We start from the raw sequence: 12,260 nt of genomic DNA on the forward strand, positions 1-12,260 counted from the left end.
ATATATATTGAATTCTGCACTGTAATGTAGTCTGAGGCTGTGAAGTATCAAATACCATGAGGACACTCAACCCTTACTAAGCCAAATGGAATGGTCAGACTGCAGAACATTGTTGAATTTATTTTTCCATTTCCTTCAACATAAAATTACTCAGCATTTTGAAATAGCCAAAAGCCCCCTGTAGATATTAGCAAGCATAGAAGTGATGTCCAAGTCAGTCATGAGTATCCTTGGTATGCAGATAGAACAAGCATTATAATTTTTAAAATATCTATTCCATATACACCCACTAGGTGGTGATGCAATATCATGTGTGTAGGATTGTGAGGATGCATATTTGAGGTAGGAGGTACTATAGACAGACATCACAAAGCAAATTGCGCCTGAGATTTTTATTAATATTTCCACAACACATAAAGTAAAAATATCAAACATTGAGGAATTTCATTCCGAACACAGGCATGCATAGCAACACATTTGAACAATGTACTGTATTTTTTGACATTGGAATGATCACATCACCCAGCCTTCATGGTCAATACTCAAACATGTTATCAACAATTCATCAAAGCAGACAAATTAAAAATGTGAATTCACTTTTTAATATATATAAAAGGAGAACAAAATCAGAGGTACATTTAAAAACAAGTTTTGCATCAGAGTAAAATCAGACATTTAAAATGAATATACAAGCACAATTGACAGATTAAGTACATTACAAAGTTCTACACTGAAATATAAGATTAACAAACATGTCCTATAATTTCAAAAACAGTATTTTTGTATCACTTAATGACGGTAAACATACTAAAATAATCTGTACAGATAGACCAGAGTTTGAGGCTTTTCAGCCCCAAATAGTTTTTGTTGTACCTCTCTTCATAATCAATATATAAATAGGCATTCAAAAGTCAAATTCTCTGTGCGTATGACACAAGGCTTTAAATATAACTTTTTTCAATTAAAATCTTAACAGTGGAAGTATTTTTCAAATTAAATAAATAAATCACATAGGAGGGAAAGGATGACATTTATTTTGTCCCACAAACATGTTTGCATTATTAAACTGAAGGAGCTGCTACTCTTGATTGTCCACCAGCAGTGCTGCATTTACCCTGTGTGAGGCAGGTTTAGGAGGAGAGACTGGGCACCGGACCAAACTCATTTGACATGCTCGGCGGTGTGTGACGAGCAGTAGAACTTCTTGTGCGTTATGAAGTTGGACAGGTTGTTGAACTGGATGTCACAGGGGTGGCAGTATTTGACGTTACCCTGTGTTGCCTGGATGGAGCCATTTAGGCTTCTCACACAGGAGGGTAGGACCTCCTCTGTCTTAGATACTGCTGGGGATGACGAGGATGAGGAAGGACTGTTCTTGGGGTTGACACTGACAGGACTGTCTGAATCTGACAAGGATGATACTTGGCTGTCTGGGAGATAGGAATTAACAAGCTTGTTGTCCTGGAGTGTGTTCTCTGTGCTCTCAGGCTCCTGGCAGCCATTTTGGGGCAAAACACCTGGTGTTTCCTGGTAGCCATCAGGCATAGGCTGTTCTTTTTCCACCTCACTCCCTTCATTGGGGCTCTGTCTCTGCTCGCTGAGCTCTCTCTGCATCACCACTGTACCTGTGGTGTAGTCGGCAGGCTTGATTCCATAAAAGGGTGAAATCTGTTCATCACGTCGAATTTTCTTAAATAATGGAGGGCAAAATTCTTGGGACAGACACTGGTCCCTGTTTTCCTCTTTGATGACAGCGAGCTGATCCCCCTTAGTGCTACCTGTTTGAAAAGACACCTTATTGGCTCCATTGGTGACACATTTCTCCAGGTTTGTATCGTTGTCATCTACTGGGTTGTTAAACCCTTCTCTTTTTACAACCGCAGATATTTTGTGATCTAGAGCAGTGATGGGGCAAGAGCTCAGTTTGTGCGCAAGGTAGTCTTCCACTTTGTTGAAGCTGATCTTGCACTCTGTGCACTCGTGATAGTCCGTGAGTCTTTTAGGAGCGGTAGATAATTTGCCAGGGCTTGATGATGAACACTTTTTACTAAGATCAATAGGGCTGTCCTGATCATCTTGAGCTATGGTGTTGCACTTAGATATCAGAGCTGATTTAGTGACAGGGAGATTAGCCTCTGGATGCTTAGGAACCATGCCAAGAAACAAGTTGTAACTGGGGTGAAACTGGTTACCATATATCTTCCCTGGGTCTTGGTACATGCCTCGTCCTTCAATGGATGCTATCCCAAAGTAATGTGGATGATGACTCATGGGAGGCCTCTGTTGTTCATGGTTGGGAACACTAATTTCTAAGTTCTTCCTCCGTTTCCGCGTACGAACCATTCTCTGGGTCGCGGGCAGTTTGTTTCCATGCACTCGTTTCATGGGTGGGTCATGACGCGTGGCGCAGTAATACTGCTTGTGAACCATGTAGGTCTCGGTACGACTAAAGGTAATCTTACAGGGCTCGCACGTTGTCTTGTTAGGGTCTGTCTCAGGCGTTTGGGATGTTTTGGGACTTGTCACATCTCCCTGTATAGAAGGGTTCTCATCTGAACTGGTGGGGGTGGAGGGGTTCTTCATGCTACCAGTGAGCTCAGCATGTACTTGTGCCTTCCCTTCCCCAACATCCAGTCCTGACAAGTTCAGGCGGGGGGACATGAGATGACTGTTGTGGTCAGATTGATGACCCTGACCCATGTTCATGCTGCCCAACCCACCCAAATCCCCACTTTTAGGGCTCCCTGTATCAGCCACTTTGTCCAGGACACCGGCGTAATCATGTGGCTTGGTCACATGCTGCCAACGGCTATTACAGTAGTCCTTTTTATGAACTAAGTAGTTGTCCAAGTTACCGAAAGTGATATTGCATTTGAAACACGTGGCCCCTTTGGGGACAAGGGTGCTGTACATGACATGAGGGAGGTAGTTGTTAGTACCTCCATGCCTCAGTCTACGGTGGACCAGCTCGGACATCTTAGCCAGGATCTCCGAGGCCTGGGGGGCAGCTGTTATGTCCTGTGAGAAGGGGAAATGGGGTAAGAATGGCCCCATTGGGAAAGCAGCGGGGCCCATGTAGTTCTGGATGGGTGAGGATGCCTGGCGAGGGCTGGAGGGTTCCGATTTGACACTGGTGTAGGAGAAACTAGACCTGCTTCCTGAGTTAGGGTCAGATTTCACTGGGAAAGTCTCCATCTTCTCCAGCTCCGCATTGGGACTAGTCCTGGTGTCAAGGATGCTACCCAGTACTGGGCTCTGAAGGATCTCCTTCCCCTGTTTCACCATGGCCCGCTGGGGGCTCCTCTCCACGCTGCTGCCCTCCCTGGGAGAGTACTCTGTCTCAACCTGCCTGGGACCGTGCTGTCTGAGTGGGCTGTGGCTGTGTCCGTGATTCTCCCGGTGCTTGTCCAGTTCCCTGAGGGAGGTGAAGCTGAAGTGGCAGTGGGAGCACCGGTAGCTTGTCTGAGACAGGTGGGAGAGAATGTGCTGTTCGAGGCTGGTGAGGGAGTCCGCTGTGTGGTCACAGACTGTGCATGTCATACTACTGCTGCCAGTGGATACCACCTCCTCCATCTTAACACCTGAGGAGAAGAAGACATTTTAGATTGTTAGTGCCTTCAGAAAGTTCCACTCATGTACTTTTTTCACATTTTGTTGTGCTACAAGGTGGGATTAAAATGTATTTCATTTTTTGTCAATAATCTACACAGAATTCTTGCACATTATTCTTTTAAAAAATCTTTGAGCTCTGTCATGTTCATTGTTCATCATTGCTAGACAGCGATTTTCAAATCTTGCCATAGATATTCAAGTCGGTTTGAGTCAAAACTGTATCTAGGCCACTCAGGAACATTCAATGTTGTCTTGGTAAGCAACTCCAGGGTATATTTGGCCTTGAGTTTTAGGTTACTGTACTGCTGAAAGGTGAATTTGTCTCCCAGTGTCTGTTGGAAAGTAGACTGCTCTATTCTGTTTCTTTTTATCCTAAAACAAAATCCCTAGTCCTTGCCGATGGCAAGCATACCCATAGCATGATGCAGCCACAACCATGCTTGAAAATATGAAGAGTGGTAATTGTGATGTATTGTCTTGGATTTACCCCTCACATAACACTTTGTATTCGGGCTCCCGAGTGGCGCACCGGTCTAAGGCACTGCATCTCAGTCCCCCAGGCTGTATCACATCCGGCCGTGATTGGGAGTCCCATAGGGCGGCGCACAATTTGCCCAGTGTCGTCCGGGTTTGGCTGCTGTAGGCCGTCATTGTAAATAATAATTTGTTCTCAACTGACTTGGCTAGATAAAAAAAAGGTTAAATATTTTAAACTAGAAGCGTGTCTATTACCAAGTAAATGCAATACGGACACAGGAGTATACCCAACAGCACATATTTGTTTGAGAGGGAATTGTTTATTGAAGAAAGTTACGGTTAAACAGGCTAGAGGCTATTTTGTTGAATTACATTTTTGATTTTTGGGTGTATTTACCGACGGCTGGTATACAGTTGAAGTCAAAAGTTTACATACACTTAGGTTGGAGTCATTAAAACTTGTTTTTCAACCACTCCACAAATTTTTTGTTAACAAACTATAGTTTTTGCAAGTCGGTTAGGACATCTAATTTGTGCATGACACAAGTAATTTTTCCAACAATTGTTTACAGACAGATTATTTCACTGCATCACAATTCCAGTGGGTCAGAAGTTTACATACACTAAGTTGACTGGGCCTTTAAACAGCTTGTAAAATTCCAGAAAATGATGTCATGGCTTTAGAAGCTTCTGATAGGCTAATTGACATAATTTGAGTCAATTGGAGGTGTACCTGTGGATGTATTTCAAGACCTACCTTTCAAACTCAGTGCCTCTTTGCTTCACATCATGGGAAAATCTAAAGAAATCAGCCAACACCTCAGAAAAAAAATTGAAGACCTCCACAAGTCTGGTTCATCCTTGGGAGCAATTTCCAAACACCTGAAGGTACCACGTTCATCTGTACAAACAAAAGTACTCAAGTATAAACACCATGAGACCACGCAGCCATCATACCGCTCAGGAAGGAGACGCATTCTGTCTCCTAGAGATTAACGTGCTTTGGTGCGAAAAGCAAATCAATCCCAGAACAACAGCAAAGGACCTTGTGAAGATGCTGGAGGAAACAGGTACAAAAGTATCTATATCCACAGAAAAACAAGTCCTATATCGACATACCCTGAAAGGCCACTCAGCAAGGAAGGAGCCACTGCTCCATAAAAAAGCCAGACTACGGTTTGCAAGTGCACATGGGGACAAAGACTGTACTTTTTGGAGAAATGTCCTCTGGTCTGATGAAACAAAAATAGAACTGGTTGGCCATAATGACCATTGTTATATTTGGAGGAAAAAGAGGGAGGCTTGCAAGCAGAAGAATAACATTCCAACTGTGAAGCATGGGGGTAACAGCATCATGCTGTGGGGATTCTTTGCTGCAGGAGGGACTGGTGCACTTCACAAAATAGATGGCAGCATGAGGAAGGAAAATTATGTGGATATATTGAAGCATCATCTCAAGACATCAGTCAGCAAGTTAAAGCTTGGTCGCAAATGGGTCTTCCAAATGGACAATGACCCCAAGCATAATTCCAAAGTTGTGGCAAACTGGCTTAAGGAAAACAAAGTCAAGGTATTGGAGTGGCCATCACAAAGCCCTGACCTCAATCCTATAGAAAATATGTGGGCGGAACTGAAAAAGCGTTTGCGAGCAAGGAGGCCTACAAACATGACTCAGTTACACCAGCTCTGTCTGGAGGAATGGGCCACAATTCACCCAGCTTATTGTGGGAAGTTTGTGGAAGGCTACCCAAAACGTTTGACCCAAGTTAAACCATTTAAAGGCAATGTTACCAAATACTATTTGTGTGTATGTAAACTTCTGACCCACTGGGAATGTGATGAAAGAAATAAAAGCTGAAATTCTGACATTTCACATTCTTAAAATTAAGTGGTGATCCTAACTGACCTAAGACAGGGCATTTTTATTAGGAATAAATGTCAGGAATTGTGAAAAACTGAGTTTAAATGGATTTGGCTAAGGTTTATGTAAACTTCCAACTTCAACTGTATGTCTATTTTACAAATGAGCCCTGCACAATACAAAAACAAACATATTTCACCTTTATTTAACCAGGTAGGCTAGTTGAGAACAAGTTCTCATTTGCAACTCCGACCTGGCCAAGATAAAGCATAGCAATTCGACACATACAACAACACAGAGTTACACATTGAATAAACAAAACAGTCAATAATACAATAGAACAAAAGAAAACAAAAAGTATATATATAGTGAGTGCAAATAAGGTAAGTTAAGGCAATAAATAGGCCATGATGGCGAAGTAATTACAATATAGCAATTAAACACTGGAATGGTAGATGTGCAGAAGATGAATGTGCAAGTAGAGATACTGGGGTGCAAAGGAGCAAGATAAATAAATAGATACTGTATGGGGATGAGGTAGGTAGATAGATGGGCTGTTTACAGATGGGCTATGTACAGGTGCAGTGATCTGTGAGCTGCTCTGACAGCTGGTGCTAAAAGCTAGTGAGGGAGATATGACTCTCCAGCTTCAGAGATTTTTACAGTTCGTTGCAGTCATTGGCAGCAGAGAACTGGACGGAAAGACGACCAAAGGAGGAATTGACTTTGGGGATGACCAGTGAAATATACCTGCTAGAGAACGTGCTATGGGCGCTGCTATGGTGACCAGTGAGCTGAGATAAGGCGGGGCTTTACCTAGCAGAGACTTATAGATGACCTGGAGCCAGTGGGTTTGGCGACGAGTATGAAGCGAGGGCCAACCAACGAGAGCGTACAGGTCACAATGGTGGGTAGTGTGGGGCTTTGGTGACAAAACGGATGGCACTGTGATAGACTGCATCCAGTTTGTTATAGGAAGCCAATTCTAGATTTAATGTTGAATTGGAGATGTGAGTCTGGAAGGAGAGTTTACAGTCTAACCAGACACATAGGTATTTGTAGTTGTCCACGTATTCTAAGTCAGAGCCGTCCAGAGTAGTGATGCTGGACGGGCGAGCAGGTGCGGGCAGTGATCGGTTGAATAGCATGCATTTAGTTTTACTTGTGTTTACGAGCAGTTGGAGGCCACGAAAGGAGAGTTGTATGGCATTGAACCTCGTCTGGAGGTTAGCTAACACAGTGTCCAAAGAGGGGCCAGAAGTATACAGAATGGTGTCATCTGCGTAGAGGTGGATCAGAGAATCACCAGCAGCAAGAGCAACATCATTGATGTATACAGAGAAGAGAGTCGGTCCGAGGATTGAACCCTGTGGCACCCCTATTGAGACTGCCAGAGGTCCGGACAACAGGCCCTCCAATTTGACACACTGAACTCAGAGAAGTAGTTGGTAAACCAGGCGAGGCAATAATTTGAGAAACCCAGGCTATCGAGTCTGCCAATAAGAATGTGGTGATTGGCAGAGTCGAAAGCCTTGGCCAGGTCGATGAATACGGCTGCACAGTAATGTCTCATATCAATGTCGTTTAGGACCTTGAGCGTGGCTGAGATGCACCCATGACCAGCTCTGAAACCAGATTGCATAGCGGAGAAGGAACGGTGGGATTCGAAATGGTCGGTAATCTGTCTGTTAACTTGGCTTTCGAAGACCTTTAGAAAGACAGGGTAGGATAGATATAGGTCTGTAGCAGTTTGGGTCTAGAGTGTCACCCCCTTTGAAGAGGGGGATGACCGCGGCAGCTTTCCAATCTTTGGCAATCTCAGACTATACGAAAGAAGAGGTTGAACAGGCTAGTAATAGGGGTTGCAACAATTTCGATCATTTTAGAAATAGAGGGTCTAGCCCAGCTGATTTGTAGGGGTCCAGATTTTGCAGCTCTTTCAGAACATCAGCTATCTGGATTTGGGTAAAGGAGAAATGGTGGGGACTTTGGCGAGTTGTTGTGGAGGGTGCCGGGAAGTTGAACGGGGAAGGGGCAGAAAGGTGGAAAGCATGGCCAGCCATAGAGAAATGCTTATTAAAATTCTCAATTATAGTGGATTTATCGGTGGTGACAGTGTTTCCTAGCCTCAGAGCAGTGGGCAGCTGGGAGGAGGTGCTCTTATTCTCCATGGACTTTACAGTGTCCCAGAACTTTTTTGAGTTTTTGAGTACTACAGGATGCAAATGTCTGTTTGAAAAAGCTAGCCTTAGCTTTCCTAACTGCCTGTGTATATTTGTTCCTAACTTCCCTGAAAAGTTGTATATCACGGGGCTATTCGATGCTAATGCAGAACGCCACAGGATGTTTTTGTGCTGGTCAAGGGCAGACAGGTCTGGAGTGAACCACGGACTTCATCTATTCCTAGTTCTACATTTTTTGAATGGGGCATGCTTATTTAATATGGTGAGGAAGGCACTTTTAAAGAATAGCCAGGCATCATCTACTGACGGGATGAGGTCAATGTCATTCCAGGATACCCCGGCCAGGTCAATTAGAAAGGCCTGCTCCCAGAAGTGTTTTAGGGAGCATTTGACAGTGATGAGGGGTGGTCGTTTGGTCGCAGACCCATTACGGATGCAGGCAATGAGTCAGTAATCGCTGAGATCTTGATTGAAAACAGCAGAGGTGTATTTGGAGGGCGAGTTAGTTAGGATGACATCTATGAGGGTGCCCGTGTTTACGGATTTGGAGTTGTACCTGGTAGGTTCATTGATAATTTGTGTGAGATTGAGGGCATCAAGCTTGGATTGTAGGATGGCCGGGGTGTTAAGCATGTCCCAGTTTAGTTCACCTAGTAGCACAAGCTCAGAAGATAGATGGGGGGCAATCAATTCACATATGGTATCGAGGGCACAGCTGGGGGCAGAGGGAGGTCTATAGCAAGTGGCAACAGCGAGAGACTTGTTTCTGGAAAGGTGCATTTTTAGAAGTAGAAGCTCGAATTGTTTGGGTACAGACTTGGATAATATGACAGAACTCTGCAGGCTATCTTTGCAGTAGATTACAACACCGCCCCCTTTGGCAGTTCTATTTTGGCGAAAATGTTGTAGTTAGCGATGGAGATGAAGGTTTTTGGTGGTTTTCCTAAACCAAGATTCAGACACGACTAAGACATCCGGGTTGGCAGAGTGTGCTAAAGCAGTGAGTAAAACAAACTTAGGGAGGCTTCTAATGTTAACAAGCATGAAACCAAGGCTTTTACGGTTACAAAAGTCAACAAATGAGAGCACCTGGGGAGTGAAGCTAGGCACTACAGGACCTGGATTAACCTCTACGTCACCAGAGGAACAGAGGAGAAGTAGGATAAGGGTACGGCTAAATGCTATACGAACTGGCCATCTAGCACGTTCGGAACAAAGTAGAAGGAGCAGGTTTCTGGGCACAATAGCATAGATTCAAGGCATAGTGTGCAGACAAAGGTAAGGTAGGATGTGAGTATATTGGAGGTAAACCTAGGCATTGAGTAATGAAGAGAGAGATATAGTCTCTAGAGACATTTAAACCAGGTGATGTCATCGCATATGTAGGAGGTGGAACAACATGGTTGTTAAGACATATTGAGCAGGGCTAGAGGCTCTACAGTGAAATAAGACAGTAATCACTAACCAGGACAGTAATGGACAAGGCATATTGATATTAGAGAGAGGCATGCGTAGCCAAGTGAACATATGGGTCCAGTGAGTGGTTGGGCTGACTGGGAACACGGCGATTCAGACAGTTAGCAGGCCGATGCTAACACACTAACAGTTAGTAGGCCGGGGCTAAACAAGCTAGCAGTTAGCAGATTGGGGGTAAACAAGCTAGCAGTTCGCAGACCGGGTTAGCAAGCAAGCAGTTAGCAGACCGGGGTTAGCAAGCAAGCAGTTAGCAGACCGGGGCTAGCAGTTAGCAGACCGGGGCAGGCAAGCTAGCAGTTAGTAGACCAGGGCTAACAAGTTAGCTTTTGGGGGACATCGCGATGGGGGTAAGTGTTTTTGCCTCTTCGTGCGGTGACGTCAATAGACCAGTCGTGGAGTTAGTAGGGTTCCAAGAAGCTCTATGTAGCTAGCAGGTTAGCAGAATGGGCATTCAGCGGGCGTTGCGCCTGAAGGGCCTTTTGGAATCCTCGAGCAGATTATGTCGGTATTCCAGTCGTAGAGGAACGGTGGGGTTTCGTGCCCCGTACCGGCAGTAGAAGGGGTCCAGATATTGTAGCCCAGGAGTGGACTTCGGTAGTAGCACAGGAGCCCTGGCCGGGCTAGCTTACAGGCTAATTGGTGCTTGCTCCGGGATGGAAATGCTAGTGGTCACCCGGGATTGCGGTTAGTTGCGAAGAGCCATATGAAAATGTTCAGAGTTTGTGGTAGGAATTTGGGGATATTGAGAGAAAAACAGTTCCGGTATGCTCTGATTTGAAACGCGTACGAGCTGGCGAGAGCTTTCTGAGCTAAAGGTTAGCTGATGACTGCTAGCAATGGTTTGCTAACTGATAGCTGGTAGGTAGTTAGCTGGCTAGCTTCAGTTGAGGTATTCCAGTTCGGAGTTAAATAGAAATACTTTAGAAAAAAGCAGATCCACGCCACATTGGGTGAGGCGGGTTGCAGGAGAGTATTTAGAAGTTGAGGTTTAGGAAAATATTTAAAAAGTATATGCGAAGAAAAAAAGGTAGAAAATATGTACAAGGGACACGATAGGACAAAAGACAAAGACGTCTGACTGCAACACCATCTTGGAAGAACAACATATGCAACAGGCAAGTATAGATTAACATAAATAGTTGGACTAGTAACCGAAAGGTTGCAAGTTCAAATCCCTGAGCTGACAAGGTACAAATCTGTCGTTTTGCCACTGAACAGGCAGTTAACCCACTGTTCCTAGGCCGTCATTGAAAATAAGAACTTGTTCTTAACTGACTTGCCTAGTTAAATAAAAGGTTAAAACATTTTTTTAAATAAAAATCCTCCGTCTGCTGTCTGAATTGCCCTAGGGACTTCCAATCAAAAAGTATTTGAGATTATTCCAAACATTGGGTGCAAAAGAAATTAAAAGCCGATTTACCTAGCTCTGTAGACACAAAAGGAGTCTCCAAACCAACTTGTAGTTTTAATCTTAACAGTGATGTTAGGTAAGTCGGAAGCTTTTGGAGCAAGACTTTGTTTAAAGGCCCAGTCAACTTAGTGTATGTAAACTTCTGACCCACTGGAATTGTGATACAGTGAATTCTAATTGAAATAATCTGTCTGTCAACAATTGTTGGAAAAATTACTTGTCATGCACAAAGTAGATGTCCTAACCGACTTTCCAAAATCTATAGTTTGTTAACAAGACATTTGTGGAGTGGTTGAAAAGCAAGTTTCATGACTCCAACCTAAGTGTATGTAAACTTCCCACTTCACCTGTATGTGATCTCTGTTGAAATAAAGGTCAATAATAATAAATAGGAGGAACAGACACAGTTCTTGCACTGCAACAGAGATTGATTGTTGATCCTAGAAATACAAGGATGTGACTCCACCTAATCGAAAGGTATAAATATATGATTCTGTGAATTGTATGAGTGCTTTTGCAGCTGCAATGCCCAATGTGTTGAATAAATCTAGTTTGACTTTTGGTATCCGACTAGATTTGTAGCAGAACTTAGAATCTAACAATGTCAACATATTCTCCTCTCAGCTTACCATTGTGGGTGTTCAAGTTTATCTCCAAGGCCTGCTGTACTGATCCAGTTAAATTGCAGTGTGGGTAGGGGCCGGGGCCTACGTTGGGCATGTGATGGGGACCAGTCTTCCTGTCTAACTGCTCTGCCATCATGTCTGAGACTGAGTCCCTCTGTCTCCCATTGCAATAGTACATCAGATGAGCCTGCAGGTTCCTCTCACTGCGGTACCATATCCCACACGCCTTACAAGGGAAGATGTCCTCTGCAGAAAGACAGAGATGAATACAGAGATGAGGTGAGGTTCACCCCATTAGGCCTACCATGTACAGTGCATTGAGCACTGGAAAAGCATTATAAATCTAACCAATCATGATGAATACACACACATAGACATTAGAATCACATCTCACTGTACTTAATCGACTCTCTAAAAAGCCTCAGTGCGGCCTCATGGGTGAGGAAAACGTTTTAGCTTAAGTTAACTTACATTTTTAACCAGGGCTGGAATAGACTGTCAAACAGTGATGACCCAATAGACCTCAATCAGCGTAAATGGGCTGTTATTTGATGGGGGTGCTGTCTATGTGGATGAAGAGTAAATACTTAATTTTAACACAAACTGAAGGTCAA

At 43.9% G+C, this 12,260-nt stretch overlaps 1 protein-coding gene across 1 annotated transcript in view; it reads right to left on the minus strand.

The window, feature by feature from the left end:
• Positions 1-407: 407 nt before the first annotated feature.
• Positions 408-12,260, minus strand: part of LOC112264961 (zinc finger protein ZFPM2-like) — a 113,750-nt gene continuing 101,897 nt past the window's right edge. The window contains exons 7-8 of the mRNA XM_024441897.1: positions 11,650-11,892; positions 408-3,581 (exon numbers count right to left, since the gene is read on the minus strand). Coding sequence (XP_024297665.1) covers positions 1,162-3,581; positions 11,650-11,892 — 2,663 coding nt within the window. The 3' untranslated portion in view covers positions 408-1,161. The remainder of the gene's footprint in view (positions 3,582-11,649; positions 11,893-12,260) is intronic.

This window comes from Oncorhynchus tshawytscha, linkage group LG13, assembly GCF_018296145.1.
Source record: "Oncorhynchus tshawytscha isolate Ot180627B linkage group LG13, Otsh_v2.0, whole genome shotgun sequence".
Lineage (NCBI taxonomy): Eukaryota > Metazoa > Chordata > Actinopteri > Salmoniformes > Salmonidae > Oncorhynchus > Oncorhynchus tshawytscha.